Genomic DNA, 21,302 nt, shown 5'->3' with positions numbered 1-21,302 from the left:
AGGGGAAAAGATACCTGAACACATATTATATAAATGGGACGAAAAATTGGTACAACATAGAACTTCTCCAGTATTACACCATCTCCTCAATATATGGAAGAAGATTCATGTAGAAAGAAATAAAATAAATTACCAAATACCAAAACTAATATTGACGCAAAATAAGCTACTCCCTTTTACAATAGACAACCTTGCCTTTAGAAAATGGGAAAAAAAAGGGATTAAAAGAATAGAAAATTGTTTTTCAGGAAGTAGATTCTTATCCTTTGAACAAATGAGAGATAAGTACAATATAACGGGAGATACAGCGCTGGCATATTACCAACTGAGATCCTACTTGAAAGATAAATTAGGAAGCAACTTGAGTTTACCAGAGGGAAGTAACCTTGAATATGTGATTACAGATACAATGTTAATCAAAAGATTTATAAAAAATATGTATATTAAACTGCAAGAAAAGGAAAATGAGGAAACAAATGGTAAAACTAAACAAAAATGGGAACAAGATTTAAATATAAAGATAAAAAAGGAAACATGGGAGAAGTTATGCTCTGGAACGATGAGAAATACAATAAATACGAGGCTGCGTATGATACAATATAATTGGTTACACAGACTATACATTACACCGCAAAAGTTAAATAAATGGGACCCAACAGTATCTGATAGATGTTTTCGATGTAAAAAAGAAAGGGGAACAACAATTCATGCAATCTGGACATGTGAGAGAGTAGAAAAATTTTGGGATGATCTCAATCAGATATTAAATAAAATAACAGAAAACAATATACCAAAGAATCCAGAGATCTTTCTCCTAAGTAACATAAAAAATAAAGAATTTGGAATTGACTTGGAGGATGCACAAAAAAGATTTGTTAAGATAGCCCTAGCTGTAGCAAAAAAATGTATTATGTCAACCTGGAAATTGGAAGATAATTTGAAAATACAACAATGGTATATAGAAATGAATAAATGTATTCCATTAGAAAAAATAACATATAGTTTAAGAAATAATATTGAAATATTCGAACAAGTATGGGAGCCTTACATTAAATACAATAGCGAAAACCTACCGGGAACAAACATTACCTAAGTTGATGGAAGGAGAAGAAAAGAAAAGAATGGACTCAGTAGAATTTCTGGTGTATTTTTGTTGAATGACAACATTGTCTAACTGAATTAATGCAACCTAGATTGTATACCTAAAATGGATGAGAGGGGGGGGGTGGGGGGGTGGCTTGGGAGGAGGGAGGGGGGAGGGAGAAAAAGTCACTGTAAATGTGTGGAAAAGAAAAAGTGTATATCATGGCTATTGTGATTTATGGTGTGAAAAAAAAAAAAAAAAAAAAGAGATTGCCTGACATTGAAACTATAAGGGAGTCAAGGTCTGGGAGAAAGTTCTTCAACTCCCCATCAATTAACATTATCAATCCTGTCAGGAAGTTGCTGGAAAAGTGTGCAGACTCAAAATCTTAAATAAAAGCAGAGGACAGTGTAAACACAACAGGTCAGATGATATCTGTGGGGTGTGGAAAGAAAGGTTCAATACATGTTCTGATGAAGGTCTGCTGACTTGAAACATGCCCTCATTACTATCCCCTCATTACTGCCCCCCTCATTACTACCCCCTCAGTACTACCCCCTCATACTCCTCCCTCAATACTACTCCCCTCATTACTCCCCACTCAGCATTGCCCCCTCATTACTCCTCCCTCAGTACTAATCCCCTCAGTATTGCCCCTCAGTACTCCCCCCACATTATTCCTCCATCAACACTGCCCCCTCATTACTCCCCCCTCAGCACCCCTCTCATTATTCCCCCCTCTGTAATACCCCCTCATTACTCCCCCTGTTCTACCCTACTTACTCCCCCTTCAGTACCCCTCTCAGGACCACCCCCTCATTACTATCCCCTTCAGCACCACCCCCTCATTACTACCCCCCCCCCCCCCAGTACTGCCCATATTTCTTTTGCCTTTTGGCAATTAATCCACAAATTACGACACTAGTTTACAACTCGGGCTTCTCACACAAAACACAGTTGCAATCGAAAGCCACGGAGCCATCGCTCATCAGTGTTGCCTTTGTACATTTTCTAACCGTGATAGTTGGGGATACGTTTCATGACCACATTCTTGTGTTCCTGTGACATGTAAGAATTCCTGGCCACATAGATTGTTGAAGTTGCTGGCTCAGCACAGGTTCCTACAAGGCCCAGATCTTTCAGATGATGGGTCTGGCTAATTTACGAAAAACAAACATACTAGACCACTGTATAAAACAGTTGTCCACCACAGGAGAGGGCAAGTCTTATGCGATTGAAGTTGTGCTAACTCAGTCCTCCTCAGAGCACACCATCCCGCATTCCCCACGTCGAAACGAGAATCCGAGATGTGAGTCCTTTATCCGGATGATGAGAGAGTGAGCAATGAACAGAAATCCCTGGATGCTTTGTGAACTGGCTCCCTGGAGATCTGCCAAATCCTCCTGAACTCCTTGAGGGAGAAGCCAAGGCTCCCAGGCCTTTGAGACGCTGTCAAAAAGTCATCATCAATTGACCACTGAGATAATCAGCGATGAATTGGTGGTGGAGTCACTAATGCAAAACTTTTAATGAATAAATTAGATGAAAGATGGTAATTCCACGGTGGAGTAAATCCACCCTGGCAAACTGCCAGCTAACTGCTTGAACTGTAGTCGGAGACAGGAGAACTTTACTCACAAGCAGCAGACTTCTTCTGAACGAGGTCTGCCCAAGCACTCACACACAAATCCTCCATTCATATCGCATTTCAGCCATTTAAATCATTCATCTTTCTCCAGCTTCTCAGCAGTGAAGATGCAATTTCTGCTCTACCCCTTCCAACTTAAACCAACAAGCTCTCGATTGTTTTGTTGATGTGGTAATACGACCACAACCTACTGCAGGGAGCGATCTCTATACTTGCAGAAGGACCACCTAAAGGCTGACTCCACCTGGCCGGCTGTCAATCAGCCAAGCCGAATATAGACCTGAGCCGGCCCCTCCTGAGCCAGTCACACAGGAGCCACCAAAGCAAGAACTGGTGTTCAGACTTTTACCTGAATAAAGCCTGTTGTACAGTCTTTTGAGTTTTGTTTGCTTGCTGTTACCTCAGCGCACCATATTTGAGATCTTTGAGCTTTTTGTAAACGATGAAGGTAATTCACTTATCAGCAATACCTAAACTGATGAACAGCATGAAGGATGATTATTGCTGCATCTTTCACACAGCAGACATCTGACGCTGTTTGGTAGAATGCTGCCCGATCAGCAGAAACATTCAACAACATTCAGTGAGTCAATGATGAGGCCAAGTGGGAGATAGTTTGGCAACTTCCAAGGCCACCAGTTCTTGCGAGATGCTGTTGAGAGCTTTCAGAGCACAACTAACTCATCTCTAAGATCATCTTTACCCCAGACAATTCTTCTGAATGATCCTCAAACAAATGGTCACTGACATGATTCTGACTCTGAGAAACAAGATTGGAAAGAATAAAGATTAAAGGAGTGAGTTTGTGTTGAGCTGGAAGGTAGAAACCGATAGTGAGATTTTGTGTAAAAGCTCAAGAACAAATGGTTGGGGGATTGTGACAGTGCTCAGGGTAGGCTTTGGGTATTATGTGTTTGCAATTCACACTCACTGCAGGGAACAGACCTTCCCCCATCCACTGATGGCTTTGCACACTCACTGCAGAGACCTTCCCCCCCCCCCCTCATTGGCCTTGCACACTCACCTTATCACTGCACAGATCTTGTACAGATCCCCTCCATAGTTGTTCTTGGACAGGTGGTAAATTCACCTTCCCACTGAAAGGAGACCAGATAATTCTGTAGTCTGTGGGGTGGTTTGGGTTTGCAGGGGAGATGGTCTGGGTGGGGGGGGGGGGGGGGGGGGGGGGGAAGGGCAAAGAATGGGTTTGTAGATTTGGGACCAGTGATCATTGCAGAGGGTAGATTTGTTGGTTGTTGGTGGTGGGGGTTTGGAGAAGATTGGTAGATCAGGGGCCAGATTTGTGGTGTCTGTGCCAGAAGCTGTTGAGGGGGGAATGGAGAGAGATTATGTCTGAGTCAGGTTGCAGTTATTAGAGACTCAGAATTAAATTGTGCAAACTACTGGAAATCCCCGACATTTTAGAATGTTTCTTGTTGGAAGTGGATCACACAAGACCAAGGGGCAAAACGAGTCATTGTTCATGCAAGTATCTGTAATGATATGGGGTGCCCCAGTCCTACAATACAGAGCCCGAGAACCATAGAATGGGGCTCAAAACCACAGGCCTGACAAACAGTGATGGTAGTGTCATAAAAATGTGAACTGCTTTGGAAAGAAATTCACTGAAGGAGGTGAAAAAGAATGATGTCCAGTCAGATCTGTGCACTTGGCATCTGTCAGGTCTAGACCTGGAGTCGGAGGCAGAGCATGAACGATCACCCACCTGTTCTGGGCCGATCAGTTTTTCCATCTCAGGGTTGGCAGAACGTTCTCTTCCATTCTCTGGAGGTGGAGAATGTCTGGGAAGAACGGGGTGGGAGGGGGGAGAAAGTGAATGAAAGGTTCACATTTGCAGAGTAAATTGCTGGAAAAACTCAGCAGGTCAGGCAGCATCTGTGGAAAGAGAATTAATGCTGCAGATCTGGAACCCTTTGTCAGAATTAGGAAGGAGAGAAAACAAGTTGGTTTGAAGTTGCAGAGAAAGTGGGGAGAGAAGAACTAGAACAAGAGACATCTGAAATGTGAGGCCAGAGTCACTGTTTTTGAAGCCTCATGGTTAATAGATCAAAAGATCATAAGATATTGGAGTAGAAATAGACTATTCAGCCCATTGAGTCTGCCCTGCAATTTAATCATTTTCCATTTTCCCCCTCAGCCCCATTCCCCAGCCTTCTCCCTGTAACCTTTGATGCCCTGGCTAACCAAGAACCTATCAATCCCTGCCTTAAATACTCCCAATGACTTGGTCAATTAGGGAATTGGAAAAAGAAAACAAAGAGACACATAAATGTTGTGAACCAGAGGTCAGAGCTGTAGGAAATGTTCAGCAGGTCAGTCAGAAACAATGGAATAAAATATACATATTAAATAGACTTACAGCAGAGTTGGCCTGTTCTGAGAAAGTGATCAATTGAAATATTGAGCTTGGAAGACTTCAAAGTGTCCAGAAGGAAGGTGGAGAGTTGTTCTTCAAGCCAATGTTAGTCTTATTGAGGTCACAGTTATCTGAGTGGGAGTTTCTGCCAAGGTGGGGCTCTGGATTGTCATTAAAGACTGAACATGGGTGCCTTGCATTTAGTGATGGAGTTGGCATGAGATAAACAGGCAGGAGTCATATATTCTGCAGTTGTGTGAAGTGGGTGGTGGAGATGGGAGAGTGGAGGTTAGGGTCTTGCTGACAGGAGAAGGGAGGAGATGACCTGGTGGTGGAACGTGGGTGATAAATAATAGAAGTTGTGATGGAAGATCCACTGGACGTGAAGTTCGAGGGCCACATCCATGGTCTTCCCTTTTCCCCTTCCCACCATCCAGGGGAGCAGAAATTCATTTGCTCCTCTTCCAGTGCAGCATCTGGTGCTCACCACATGGTCTTCTCATGACCATGGAGTCCCAGTGCACTCTGGCCTTCTCCTGTAGCAGTGCCTGGCAATGATAACTAAGCAGTTAGATGGAGATGTGTCCCAAAGTTCAGTCACATACACTGCAGTCAACAGATGTATGAGAGTGACCGTGGACATAAACAGATGTGAGTTTGAAAGTGTGAGGGGAAGATTCTAATGGAGTGTTTCCCATGGGAGGTATCTAGAACCAGAAGTATAGTTTCAGAATCAGAATAAGGGGTCTTCCATTTCAGAAGGAAGTGAGGAAGGGGATTTATTCTCTGAAGGCTATGAAGATTTGGAAGGCCCTTTACCAGAGAGCTGAGGAGACAGAATCACTGAAGATATTTGAGGCACAGATTGACAGGTCGACATCCAAAGATATACGAGGATCGTAAGTTAATGGGTGTACTTGTGGGCGGGAAGGACCTGTTACCATGGTGTATCTCTATATTGAAAGGGAACCTGTTGAAGTGGGCAGAGTGTAGAATGTAGTGCCAAGGTTGTGATTGATTGGGTCAGCTGGGAACAATAGAGTAAACAGAGGGGCCAATGACTCTCCTGCTCCTGATTTTCAGGTTCTTAGTTCTAGTTCTGGGCTCTCGGGAAGAGAGGGAAGCCCATATGTTGTGTTTGCAGGTACCTGGAGGAATGAAGTCAGAAGTTTTATTGGCACAATTCACATTAGCGGTTAACCGAGCACAATGCTGATACAGCCATAGTGACCGGGGTTCGAATTGGGCATACCTTGATGAGAGCATGTCTGCAGTTTTTCCCACTGTTCAAAATGTACAGGAATGTAGGTCAATTGAAATATTTGGGTGGCATGGGCTTGTTACCATGCTATAAAAACAAAAGAAAATGTGGTTCCAGGCCTCTGGAAGAACGAGCCCAGATGTAGTTGCAGTTCCCTGTAGAAGTGACCCCAGATGTGGTTCCAATTCCCAGTGGAAATGACCCTAGATGTGGTTCAATTCCCTGTGGAAATGACCCCAGATGTGGTTCCAATTCCCAGTGGAAATGACCCCAGATGTGGTTCAATTCCCTGTGGAAATGACCCCAGATGTGGTTCGAGTTCCCTGTAGAAATGACCCCAAATGTGGTTCCAGTTCCCTGTAGAAATGACCCCAGATGTGGTTCCAGTTCCCTGGAGGAATGAGCCCAGATGCAGTTCCAGTTTCCTGCAGGTATGTGTCCAGATGTGGTTCCAGGCCTCTGGAGTATGAGCCAGGACATTGAGGCACTGAGTTATGGAGTGCTCAGATCATTACTGATCTAACAAGTTTCTGGGTTTGCACTGCTATGGGTATGTGGAGAACCCTCAGAGTGCCCAGCGAGACCTAATGCTGGAAACAAGCATACACACCGGCCATGTCATTACCGCACCTCTCCCTCTCAACTTGATTCATCAATGGGGAGCAGGCAGTGTGGACAAGACCAGCATTTATTGGCTTTGAGAATCACCAGTCCTTTTGGTGAGGATAACACTGGTGTCAGGGAGATCAGTGATGATATATTTTCACCTTACTTTGGGTTCTGCAGGTGCTGGTCTTCCCCTGTACCAGCTGCCAAGTTTTTCCTGCTGGGAGAGATTTGGGAGGTGATGATGGAGGAACTGTGTGGATATTTATGTGCCAATGCCCAGGGCAGGGGCAGCATCTAGGGTATGGTTAACATCTATGGTACGGGTCAAAACCATGGCAAAGGTCAGCACCTAGGGTACCGTTAACATCTACAGTTGGGGTGAAAACCAGGGCAAGGTTAGCACCCAGGGCAAAGGTTATGCAAGGGCAGCTGGGATCAGAGAGCCCAGAGTTTTATGTTCAAGACATGGTCCCTCACATACAGCCAACAGCGCAGATGCCAAGATCTGTCTGGGGATGGGGTACATGGAGAATCCTCGTCTCAGTGACAGCACCACATCACCCTGTCTGGCCCAACAACAAAACCTTTTAACACTAAGACCTTTACTAATGGATTACTCCACACGTTCTGATAACTCACAGTGTGAATGGTTCAGGTTGATGGAGAACAGAATGGTGCCTACCTGATGCTTGGTATTTGTACCAAATCTTCCTGTTCCTGCTCATTGGAGTGTCTGCAGCACTGAGGAGTAACACTGATGCAGCCCATGTCTAAACCACACTTGTCTGCACACACGGTCTCAAAACGCACTCACCAGCTTCCCCTCTGCACATCATAAACTTTTCGCCAAAACATCACGCTTCAGGCCGTGCGTCACAGTGTGGCCAGGAAGTATATTCTGCAAAGCAACAAGCAACAGAAATAGTTTCCCCAAATACTTATTCGGTTTCCTGATCTCTTGCCTGTGTGAATTCATGTAGATTATTCAAAAGTGAACAATCTTACCGATAATCTGGATGAAACATGATTCATGGAAGATGGTTTTAAAACCTCACTCCTTCCTCTGTGCCTGAAACTTCTTCCATCTCCACTTCCTGTTCAGCCCATGCATGACGTAGAGTGGGTGCAAGCTCACTGAGAGCATTTTCAATCTTCTATTAGTAAATGTCAGGCTACATTCATGCATCGAGTAAAAACTCCTCTCACCATTGTCCTTGATCCTAAGGTTCCTGGTTATCAAATTACATCTGCTGAAGGCTCAGTTGGAAAACAGGAGAGCCAGAAGCAACAATGACAGCAGGCATTGTGGATTCTGAGTGATGGTGAGGTGGTGTATGTGGAGAGAATTTTTCCTCCTGTATGAGAACTGGAGTGAAGGGTCACTGTTTAAAAACCAGGGGCTGATCATTAAACAGGGTGAAATCTTCTCCCTTACAGGGTTTTGAGTGGTGGAAGCAGACTCCTTGATATTTTCAAGGCAGAGCTGGTTTCTTCATTAGCAATAATTGAAAGGTTATCAGGGGTGGAATGTAGGGAGAGATTACAATCCTAACCTATGTTTTATATAAAGCTCTGCTCATTTTCAACAATGTTAACCTGAGAGATGGACCAGACATCCATTTGCCATTCCACCCAGGTACAGATCTCCTTAGAACCTAGAGCAGGAGTTGGGTTTTTCTTTATTCAACAAACTCATGGTTGAGCTTTAATTTCAATCCCACTTTCCTACCCAAAATTCCTATTGGCCAAGGCCTTGAATATACTCAGTGACTGAACAGTCACCTTACTGCAGAGTGAGGCAAAAGTTCCAGGTTCACAGATCCCCAGACAAAGAAATATTATTTGATTTCAGTGCTAAACCACCACCTATCATCTCTCAGTGAAAATACAATGCTGGAGAAACTCAGCAGGTCAAACAGTGGACTTCATATAGCAAAGATAAAGATACATAACGAACTTTTCGGGCTTGAGCCCTTCATCAAGGTATGAACCACGTGTAGGCCGATGCCCAAACTTGGGTGCCTGCCTACATTTTACTCATACCTTGATGAAGGGCTCAAGCCCAAAACGTTGGTTATGTATCTTTACTCTATAAAGGACACTGTTTGATCTGCTGAGTTTCTCCAGCATTATGTTTTTACCTCAACCACAGTTTCTGCAGACTTTTGTGCTTTACTTCCATTTCCATCTCTCAAAGTCCCAATGAAGGGCTCAGACCCAAAATGTTGATTGCCTTTTACTTCCTCTGGATGCTGAGTTTCTCCAGCACTTTTGTGTATGGTACAATACTCCAGTATCTGCAGACTTTCTTGTTCAACTTTCTCATCTTTCACCTAGATCTATCTTCTACAGGTCTTATCACATCCTTGACCCAAACAGAGCAAAGATCTGAATTTCAGAGGTGAGGAGACAGTGAGGCCAATGCCTTCTAGCAATGAACTACAGATTCTGGGTACTGGCCCAGGGATATTGACTGCTTCCTTTTTCACAGATGCTGCTTGATATGCCCAGTGTTTCCAGGATTTGGGATCAAGGAGAAATCTCTCCATTGGCTCACTGGAAAAGATGTGTTTGTTGGAGGTATTAGTTTCAGCCCAGGATATTGCTGTAGATTCTCCTCCTTAACTCAATACCTTTGCTATAAAGTCAGAAATGGGGATGTTTCTTGATGATTGGATAATATCCATCTTCATTCACTACTCCCAAGTTAAATATATTCTCTCTGGAACCTTTGGAACTCTCCTCCTCGAAGAGTGGTGGAAGCAGACATAGATTACTGGTAATGCAAAGGGATGAAAGGTTATTATGGAGAGATAGGAACTGGATTATAGGAAGATTATCCATGATCTTATTGAATGGCAGCATAAACCAAATGGTCTGGTCGTGAAGCTGATGACATCTATTCCCATAGGGCCCTTGGAGACAAGTTTAGGGGACATGGGAAGGAGCTGGGTGAAGGAGATCAGATCATTGAGGAAACACTGCAGAACCAGCAGGTTTTGCTCCAATTGAGAATATTCCTCACTGTAAGAAGTTTCTCAGTTACAGGTAAAACTCTGGAAATGCCACCAGAGTCCAGTGTGTTGACATTTCCTTGTGTCAGCCACACATTCACATTGCAAAACTTAGTGAGGATTGAGAAATGCCAAAATAAGTTCAAAGTTCCCCTATTTCAGAGAATAAACATCAAAACATTGTATTTCTATTTCATCATTTTTATGTTTGTCACATCTATTGATGTAAGAGGCGCAGGAGTACAGATGAATTACATCTATGGCTTTTAGAGAAACCCAGGGAAGTGGGTAACAGAGGAATGTTGCATGTATTTACTCATCAGTAGAAAGGCGCACGGCAGAGCACTAATGCAATGCTATACAGGGGCATATCTACACAAAATAGCCCCTATGGCAGGGGTAGCCACTGTGTCAAAATAGACGGTGACAAGGAGGTCTCGTAAGACCTGGCCTTGGTGGCTGCCGTGTTGTATTTGGCATGGTATAATTGGTATAATGGTATAATTGAGAGTGAATGCAAGGACAAGTTACCAAGCATTGAAGAAACAGTTATGTATTCCTTGTATGTCCAGGATAGTGGTAATGGCACTCATCGGGGCAGGGGAGATCCTCCCTTCAAGGGGCACCCCCCCAAGTGGCATCCTGGGTGAGGGGAAAATAAAACAACAGTCTGTCGTCTGCCCCACATACCCCTTCTTTAATCCCAAACATCTCCCTGCTGGGGCGGATTGTTTCATTTCCTTTATTCCAAAGGGGTGAAATTATACCTGTGGACCTATGTATACACAAGTATAGGGCTGCCACACTCTAATGAATGACTTTCTCCAGGAGGATACAACTCTGTACCTCCATATTCCATTGTGTAATATTTAGTTGGGAGCCAGACTTCCACGTGACGTTATACATTTCCTTGCTATCACTAAGGCAACCTTCACAAACTGAACTTGGTACTTGGACAGTTTAAAACTCACGTCCATAATGTTTTCCAGAAGGTAAAACCTGGATCCCATAGAAAATCAACCTTTGTAATTTTTTTCAGAATGTCCTCCAGGTCAACCCAGAAAGATCTCACCTTTGAACACAGCCAGGTTGAGTGGATAAAGGTTCCAATCTCCACACCACACCTAAAGCACATTTCCAAGAATTTCCATGGGCAGGGTCATAGATGGTCCCAATTTGTCCCTTAAAAAGATCTTAGTTGCAGATAGCAGAAAAATGTTCTATTAGACAAATCATATTTATTCCTCAATTGCTCAAATGACTTGAGCTGCCCTCGCTTGTAACAAGTCTTGATACACTTGATCCCTTTCTGGCACCAGGTGTCCAGGATCTTTTTGTCCAGAGTCATAGGTATTAAGTTGTTCTGGGTCAAGGGCATTTTGGGAGACATCCCCACCTTTGATTTATTCTTTGCCATGTATGAAGTAAGTGCTTTAGTATGGGGTTACCGGTTTTCTTTGAAATTAATTTAGTGACCCACATATAGTCCAATTTGTGCCCAGGAAGTGGGAATCCCCTTCCTCAAAGAGTGAGGCGATAAACCTCACCTGGGCTGCCCAGTAATATTTTTTGAAATCTGGCAATTTAAAACCCCCAGTTTATAATCCCAAGTCAACTTTTGCATGGAGATTCTAGCCACTTTACCATTCCACAGAAGCTTTCTGACACATCCATTGAGTATCTTAAATAAGCCTTTGGGCAATGGAATGGGTAATGACTGAAATAGATAATGTAGTCTTGGCATCACCTTCATTTTATCACTGTTAACTCTATGTTAAAGTTATGTGCAGGGTTCTCCATCTACCAAGGTCCTCCTCAATCTTCTGGAGCAAAGGGAGATAACTGAGTTTGTATAAGTTGCGTAAATCCCTTGTCTACTTTTATCCCCAGATATTTAATGCTTTCTTGTGGCCATTTGGATTGACTTCCCTATTGGTGTTGTCTATAATCCCTCTTTGCCAGAGGCATGATCTGACTCTTGTCCAGATTTACCTTATACCCCGAGATCTTCCCATAATCCTCCAGTGTGGTCCTCAGCCTGGCCAACAACTGCCCAGGATCTGTCAAATGTACTAAGACATCATCAGCAAATAGATCGATTTTGTGGTCCTCCTGACCCACTTTTATATCTGCATCCCACTGAATGGCTTCTGCCAGTGGCTCAATGGCCAGTATGACAAATGCCGGGGATAATGGACAGTCCTGTCTACTGGATCTACTCAATGGACACACTGGAGATATTAATCCATTTGTAACAACTTTAGCTTGTCAGATGCCTCTTAAACACTACTACTGTATTTGGTTTGACTACAGACAGCCCATTCCAGTCACCCACCACTTTGTGTAAAAAAAACTTGCCCTACATATGTTTAACCCCCCCCCCCCCCCCCACACACTTTATCTTAAACCTATGCCATATGTGACATTTTCATCTGGCAAAAAGATCAGGAATGTTATGATATGACCTGTGATGCCACATGTATCCAGTGATGTCATGTCCCATGATGTCAAACGTGATGTTACATATTTCATGTGATGACATGTATATCCAATGACAACACAATTATGGCAATGACTGCACTCCTGTGGTTTGGTGAATAACTTTGCCACAACAATAACACTGCCCCTTCTGACAGGTTCTCATCTCAGAGTTGTCCTGATCACTCAGGACCCTGCTGGGACCTTAGCTTGCCTTACAGCTGATGCAATACTTGGGCAATATCAAATCTCTTCTTGAAGTTCATTTGCTAACTGAATTTGCACATCCGAGTCCACAAACTCTCCGATCCCACAATGTAACACTCCCGCTGTTCAGTAATCCATCTCAAATAGGCCACAACTCCTACAGCTGATCCAGATACTAACACCAGCTGTGGAACGTGTACCCTTGCACTGTATCACCCTAGGTTGGACTCTTACAAACCAACTGACCCTACAGAGGTTTATAAAATTACAAGGAGGATAGATAGCTAAAATCTTTTTCTTCAGAGTGAGTGAGTGTAGAGCTAGAGGCACATGTTCCTGCTGTTACCATTTCCTCTAGCATGTCATAACACTTCCCTCTATGTGAATGAGGTATTCATGAGATACCTTTGAAATTTTTCTCTCTTAAATCTCTGCCTGCTCGTTTTAGATTTCCTCATGCTGGGGATCAGACAGTGATTCTCGGTCCTGTTTAAGCCCCTGATTTACTGAACCATCTCAACCTCCTTTTCTTTGGAGAATAAGGATTCAGCCTACTCCGTGACTCTGAGCCCTCCCATCCTGGCAACATTTTTCTGCACACGCTCTAGTGTAAGGGAGTGAGACTGAGGGAATGGATCGAAGAAAAAGGGAGAACAATATTGGCTGGGATTAAGACATGGTTTGGATGGATGGGACAGTACAAAGTGGGGTGCCTGCTTGTCTTTGTCATGATATCAGAGATCACACTTGTGTCTGTGTGCAGTCTAGGAATAAGTTTTTCCCCAGGAAACCAAGCACAAACAGACCTCACATTGATGCTGAGGATGCAGGAACTGCAGAGGATGTCAGGACCACCTGAAGTGCTTTGACCCAATTCTCTACTCCAGGGGACAAGAGAAATAGATGATGATGGTTTCTCATTAAGTAGTGTATGAAATATTTTGATTTAAATTACCTTAAAGTCAGAAGTTTGGCTGGTTGAAGGAAGGACAGGTGGAGTTGATAGAGACTGAAGCCTAACCTTTCTCTAGTTACAAGTTAGTGGTATTGGGATATGCCAGTCATCTCGATCCTGGTCAACGTATCTGAAATATTTGCTCAGCTTCATTATTTTAAATTTAGACATACATCACGGTAAAAGGCCTTTCCAGATCACAAGCCCATGCCACCCAGTTAACCTACAACCCTCTGGTATGCTTTGAAGGGTGGGAGGAAACTGAAGCCCCGGCAGGAACCCCACGCAGACATGGGTAGAACATACAAACTCCTTACAGACAGTGTGGGATTCGAACCCCAGAGGCTGGCACTGTAACAGTGTTGCACTATCTGCTACGCTAACTGTGTTGCCCAGTTAATTATTTCTCTGATCCCTCTGCATTAACCTGATGATAAATCAGATGAACTACTTTGAATCATATTGGTGTCAGGGTGAGTCAGTGAGGAGAGAATCTTATTTGAGCATTATGAATTCCAAAACATATCAAATGTTGCAGTGATCTGACTTTGGAACAATTGAGGTGAAAAAATGCCTCAGGAACCCCAGTTAGTCTCTCCAAGATCATGTCCGGAAATCTGAAAATGGAAATCCTGGATAAACTCAAATGGCATCTGTGAAATTAAAACTGTTTCTGCTGAAGGTCTCAGATTTGGCGTATGAACTATTTTCTTTCAAGCAGAAGCCTCCATCTGCTGAGTGCTTCCAGCATTTTCTGACTTCATTTTTCTTCTGGAGGATTCTGCCTTTATTCTCAGGTTTAATGTGAGGATTGTCTGTGCTCAGTTTCCTGGGAAAATTTTGTGTCTGAACCACTGCTTGGCTCCAAATGAACAAAGATTCTGAGACTAGACCAACAGGATAATGGAAACTGGTGTGTGGTAATTGGAGGCGGAGGAAGAGTTGGACCCCAGGCTCTGCCACGTAACTGCACGTTACCATGTCACTGGCTTTCAGATTTGAAACATTTGGTGACAGTGGAAAGTAAACAAAGAAAAAGAAATTGAGATCACAGATGGAAACACACCCAGAAAGAGAATTTACAGGAAGAATTCAGTCATTTCTTGTGAGAAAATAACATTGGGGAACAATGGTTTGTTTTATATGATACCAAACATATTAAGATATCAAGATATCATGCATTTAGAAATGTGTAATTAGTAGAGTTATTATGGCTGAAGGGAGCAATGTTGCTAATACAACAGAAAATGAGCGATGACTCTATGAATGGGACAGGTTTTACTTTGACAAGATGGATTAATTTTTATTTCTCTTTGTCCATCTCCAACCTGATTGTAAACACTGCAGTTTTTCATGAAGGAAGTGCTGTAAACCTCTGTGACTCTCTGACTAAGATCACATTTGGGTTGCCGCAGGGATAAATACTGATGAAAATTTGGGAATGACTGAATTGATAAGTGACCTTGGCCCATCAGGAGTGATGTCTGACTGTGAAAGACATTCAGAACTTCATGGTGAATCTAAGTCAATTGAAACCATACCTCTCTGTCTCAGACTGAATAATATTTGGGCAATTATTTGCAACATAGTCTTAAAATTCCCCTTATTTTTAATGCAATGACAATTGAACTCCATAATTCTCAAGTTCTTGTTGAGGTTAATGTTTTCTGTTATGGACATCATGTATCCTCCTGTGAATAATTTTCCAATGAATGAGTTCATGCTTTAGAATGTAATCAGAGTAGATGAAAATTATAATCACCTTGAAGTTATGATCAATTATAAAATCACAGTCCATGAGGTCAAACAAGCCATGATTTTAGTCCAGTTTATTTCAGCATGTCACCATGATCTCCTGCATTCTCCTCTGTTAGAACAAAGTTCAATTTCTCAAGCACATCCCTCAATAAATGTTAATAAGTAGATAGGTCTGGTGTCCACCCTCTCTCTCTCTCTCACACACACACACACACACACACACACACACACACACACACACACACACACACACACACACACACACACACTCCTTGTTCTCTCCAATCTTCTCCCTTCCTGCATCTTAAATATCGAGGAAGATCAATGGTGGCAATGCTACCTCTGCTACCTGCAAGATATTTTATGCATTTTCTGTTTTATTTCAAATTTCTAATAACTGGAGATCATAATTTTTTTTCTTAATACATGTTCTCATTCTCATTATTTAATTCAATGGGGAATTCAATGCATGAAGAGACAAACGATGAAAAAAGAAGTAGGTTATGGCTGGTCAGGCCGGATGGATTCCATTAGCATATTCATGTCCATCTCTCTTTGCAGCCATTAGCTCTGTTCCAGCTCTCAGAACTGCCCCATTAATCCTGCTCCTCAACTATTTCCTGTAACCGATTACACCAGATACACTCACTAATTCTTTAACCAACCAACCAACCAACCAACCACACACTGGGTGATTAACAGCAGCCAATCAACACTCTGACCCGCTTGTCTTTGGGAAATGTGAGGAAATGAGCACAAAAGGAAACCCAGGCAGTCACAGGGAGAGCGTGTAAATTCCACACAGACAGCACCAAGGTTAGGATCAAACCGCAATTATGGGAGCTGTTAGGCAGTGGCTTCACTTCAGCACCACTTTCTTCCCATAACCAAGGCCAAAGATGTAAATAAATAGGGTTATGGGGAGAGTGCCAAGATTTAGAATTCCCTGACTGCTTGTTGTGAACCAATCAAGTCTCTCAGAGGGGAATGGGACAGACTCAGGAGACTTGCAAGATCTTGTGGAAGTATTTTCTCTGCCAGATCCAGCATAGTGCTGAGAGGCTGAATGGTTTCACTGTGCCTAATAATTCTGTGATCCAATTTCTGAACCATTCCACCTGAACATGGTGGCAAATGCTTCTGCCCACAGCGGGATCCACTGTCACCAAAGTTGGGAATGTTCTTGGAGCCTTGTCGAGTGATGGAGTCATATAGCAGGGAAACAGGCCCTTTGGCCAACACTGTGCAGCTAGCCATCCTGTTTGCCAGCCCTTGAGTCATTAACCTCTATGCAATCTTATTTCAAATACTTATCTAGGTTTCTCCTGATTGTTGTGTGAGTATTCACCAGAGAGAAGTGTAGAGGATGGAGAGTTAAGGGAAGGACATTGTGGAAACTACAGGTCAGTGGTCAGGAGATTCTAAGGGACTTATTTATGATCACTTGGAAAGGCAGGGTCTGTCAGCATAGTTCTTTGTAGGGGAGATCCTGTCCCACATCTGATTAAGCCTTCTAAGGAGGTAATCAGGAAAATTGATGAAGGCAAACAGGTCAAATAGGAGTCAATCATACCAGTGCCCAAGAAGAGTGTAAGTAACCTGTCTTAAGGTCTATCAACCAGTAGCACTTACATTAACAATGATGAAGTGTTTTGAAAGGCTGGTGATGAAGCAGAGCAGCTCCTGACTGAGCGGTAACATGGATCCATCCAGTTCACCTACCGTAAAAACAGGTGTATGGCAGACGTCATCTCACTGGCTCTACATAAAGCCCTGGAACACCTGGACAGCAAAAATGCAGACATCAGGATGCTCTTTATCAACTACAGTTTGACATTTAACACCATCATCCTCTTAAAACTGATCGGCAAACACCAAGACCTGGATCACGGATTTCCTCATCTCCATACCACAATCAGTGAAGATTGGTAAGAACTTCTCCTCCATAATCTCCATCAGTCTGCATACCTTGGTACGACAACACTACAAATTTTTGGACAATACCATGATAGTAGATTGTATAAAGGAAGGGGATGAGTCTGCATAAAGGATGGAAATTGAAAATTTGGCTGAATGGTGCACCAACAACAACCTTGCACAATGTCACCCAAACTAAGGAGCTGATTGGTGAGCAAATTTACATTCTCAGAGGATCTTTCCTGGACCCAACACACCAATGGCATCATGAAGAAAGCACATCAGTGCTTCTACTTCCTCAGGAGTTTGCGGAGGTTTGGTATGACACCAGAAACCCTGGCACATTTCTACAGGGGTGTGGTGGAAAGTGAGTTGACCGCTGCACCATGGTCTGGTATGGGGACACCAATACCCCTTAGCATAAAGCTCTTCAAAAGGTAGTGGACACAGCCCAAGACATCACAGGCAAAGCCCTCCCAACCACTGAGTACATCTGCAGGGAATGCTGCCGGCAGAGAGCAGCATCAATCATCAGGGATCCACCCTACCCTGTACACACTCTCTTCTCACTGCTGCCATCAGGAAAGAGGTATCGGTGCATAAGACTCGCACCACCAGGTTCAGGAACAGGTGTTCCCCCTCCACCATCAGATTCCTCAACAACAAACTCAATCAGTGACTCATTTAAGGACTCTTAATGCACTTTATCGATTTTCTTTCATTCTCTTTGTATTGCACAGTTTGTTTACATTCATTATCAGTTTAAAGTTTATGCTGTGTACAGTTTATTTTTTGCATTACCAATTAGTGGTAATTCTGCCATGCCCGCAGGAGAAAGGAAAGGTGAAGATAGATACATCACCAACGTTTTGGGCTTGAACCCTTCCTTTAAATCTCCAGTTTTTTATCTTGAACCTGCTGTATGTCCTCTGTAACTCACTTATCTGCTGATGTAACCTCATGTCAGAAAACACACTCACCATACAAACTGTGAAGACCCAGTCCTTTGGGAGATGCTTTGCTTCCAGGTACGTCATTAATGTAGCTGTTCAGGTGTTCCATGGACCAGATTGTGTCATCCTTCATGTCACTTTGGATGAACTGCAAGTAAGAAAGGTCAAAGCTGACATGAAGGGCTTAGGGAGGAGAACCAGAGTTGCATCTTGTTCCCAGTTAAACCATCTCAAGAGGTTCAAGGCATCACCTGCACCTTGTTGGGTTTGGTTACATGCAAACAGTTCAGCAAGTTTTGGAGTTCCAGAAGTCCACCTGCAGTTCCCCTCTGCCCCATTATTGGACAAGAATCAGGGCCAAAGATTTTGCTACACTCAGAATTAGTTTCAGGAAATGGAAGCAAAGGGGACAGGGTTTTCCCAACAGGAATCTTCAAGGCTCCTCTGTGCTTATTTCCAGCTTTCAAGCACATACCAGCCAGGGTCTTTCTCCCAGTCACTGAGCTCTGCTGGGGTTTCCAAACTCTGGACAGACTGGGGTCCCAATAGCTGCTTTGGCAGTTCTTCCCACCTCATCGATTTGAGCCTCAGGAAACTCCTGTGAGTTTTGGGGAATGTGTGACAACATTCAATTCATTTTCAACCTACCAGGTTTGTAAGATGACTTGACAGATCTACAGAAGATGGATGATAGATGTTGCTTGTAGATTTGGCATAACCATGGTGAAAGAAGGCCATATCAGGCAAGGTGCAGGCAAGAAGGAAGTAGGGGCAGATGTCAAACTTCCTGCCACCCAGAAGCAAGGGCTGTGTTACATATCTGATTGGGTAAAAGGTACAGACATTTCATTGGGTTCTATGGACATTGTTCATTCTCTGTACTTGTGGCAGGAGGGCACATGATGTCACTTTCTGTGATTACTACATCCACAATGCAATGGTCCTCAGCACTTCTTTCCTGCACTAAACCCACATCCCGATCCCCTTAATATTCTAAATGGACTGATCTCTGGGTAAAGACTTTTCTTCTCGTATCTGTCCTGAATTGCCGACTCCTGAATTGAGAGTCTGACCCCTACTTCAGTTCTAGACTCCCTGTCCTGAGGAGAACCTCCCTCCATCAACCCTGTCAAACTCTGTCAGAAGTTGTTTTGGAGAGATCACTCCCATTCTTGTAAACTTGATCCATTGCAGTTCTCCTTGTATGTCGACCTTTCCTCCTAGAAGTCAACCTTTGCTGCACCTCGTCCATTGCAAGTCCATCTTTTGGATAATTGAGATGAAAACATTTTTTTGTTGTATTTGAATCATCTTGCAACTAAGCAATGTATTGTTTGTTGACTGCCCCTGCATTGTAACTTTCAGTGTGTCTAGGGATTCAGATTCCCTTGGACACCAACACCATTCAATGCCCTGTCATTTACAAAACTCAGCTTCAACCCCCTACTTTTCCACCTACTAGAACTCAGTAACTGAGCCTGTGAATATGCCCCTGAAGCCCTTTTACACCCTCTCCCAGCCCACACTGTCTTCGAGCTTTATATCTTTAGAAAGATATTTGGATAGGAAAGAAACAGAGAGATGCATACCTGGTGCAAGCAAATGGAACTACTGTAGATCGATTTCACAGGCAAGTTGGGCTGAAGGGCCTGTTTCTGTGCTGTACAATACTATGGTTCATTCAGTTTGTGAGCATGACATGAGTTGATGAGTTTCCTTTATCCCATCAGGTGTGGGATTGGGGGGTGAGAGGGTGGGGGGTGGGAGGGTGAGAGATGGGGGTTGGAGGGGTGAGGGGATGGGAGGAGAGGAATGGCGGGTGGTGGAGTCAAAGTGAGGTTTAAAGGTGGTGGCTGTTTGGTGTGGGCTGGGGTTATGTAGATGGGAACATTGCTACAAAGTGTCATGGCTTAGAAAGATATTTCACTCTCAATTATGATCTGGGATAAAGCTAATCGGAATCTGGGTGGAAGAGCTTTGAGATGTTATTTGAAGCTTATTTTTGCTTTGTCCTTGTCTACCTCTGTTCCACTCTGTGGGATGTGGAATTATACCGAGTTGGTTTAGAACCATAGAATGCTACAGCACTGAAAACAGCGCATTTGGCTCTTCTAGTCTGTGTGACCATCATTTCACTAGTCCCACTGATCTGCTCCCATTCCATAACCCTCCAGACCCCTCCCATCCATGAATCTATCCAATTTATTTTTAAAATCGAGCCCGCATTACCACATCACATAGCAGTTCATTCCACACTCCCACCACTATCTGAGTGAAGAACTTCCCCCTGTTCCCCCTAAACCTTCCCTTCATCTTAAAACTATGACTTTTCGTATTTATCTCCCCCAATCTAAGTGGAGAAAACTGACTCGCATCCACTCCGTCTATACCTCTCATAATCTTGTAAACTTCTATCAAATCTCCCCTCATTCTTCTTTTCACCAAGGAATGTAGTCCTAACCTGTTTAATTTTTCCCTGTAACTCACAATGATAATTAAAAGATTTATAACGAACATGTACATTAAGCTGCAAGATAAGGAAAATGATGAAATAAGCTATAAACCCAAACAAAAGTGGGAAAAGGATTTAAACATAAAGATAAAAATGAAGTATGGGAAAAGTTATGTTCTGGAACTATGAAGAATACAATAAACACAAGGTTACGCATGATACAGTAGAATTGGTTACACAGGGTTACACTAATCACTCCTCAAAAATTAAAAGAATGGGATCCAACATTATTGGATAGATGTTTTCGCTGTAAGAAGGAAATGGGAACAACAGTACATGCAATTTGGGCATGTACGAAAGTGAATACGTTTTGGGAAGAATTAAAGCAGATATTAAATAAAATCACAAAAAATAACATACCAAAAAATCCAGAGATCTTTCTTTTAAGTAACATAAGAAGTAAAGAATTAGGCCTCAAATTGGATAAAGCGCAAAAAGATTCATTATGATAGCCTCAGCAGAAGCAAAAAAATGTATAATGTCAACTTGGAAAATGGAAGAAAGCCTGAGAATTCAGCAATGGTACATG

The 21,302-nt window shown here is 43.0% G+C and overlaps 1 protein-coding gene across 3 annotated transcripts in view; it reads right to left on the bottom strand.

Annotated features, from left to right (window-relative positions):
* The window catches only part of LOC138754259 (probable pleckstrin homology domain-containing family N member 1), a 45,361-nt gene extending 37,290 nt beyond the window's left edge, over positions 1–8,071 (bottom strand). The window contains exons 1-3 of one of the 3 annotated variants that reach the window (XM_069918205.1): positions 7,985–8,071; positions 7,662–7,877; positions 4,459–4,534 (exon numbers count right to left, since the gene is read on the bottom strand). In XM_069918205.1, coding sequence (XP_069774306.1) covers positions 4,459–4,534; positions 7,662–7,747 — 162 coding nt within the window. In that variant the 5' untranslated portion in view covers positions 7,748–7,877; positions 7,985–8,071. Of the gene's footprint in view, positions 1–4,458; positions 4,535–5,112; positions 6,233–7,661; positions 7,878–7,984 lie in introns of those variants that run through there. The other 2 variants (XM_069918206.1, XM_069918207.1) reach the window with 2 other exon arrangements.
* Between the last annotated feature and the right edge of the window lie 13,231 nt (positions 8,072–21,302).

This window comes from Narcine bancroftii, chromosome 2, assembly GCF_036971445.1.
Source record: "Narcine bancroftii isolate sNarBan1 chromosome 2, sNarBan1.hap1, whole genome shotgun sequence".
NCBI lineage: Eukaryota > Metazoa > Chordata > Chondrichthyes > Torpediniformes > Narcinidae > Narcine > Narcine bancroftii.
The sequence above is the reverse complement of the archived record's forward strand: the minus strand, read 5'-3'. Positions and strand labels throughout refer to the sequence as shown.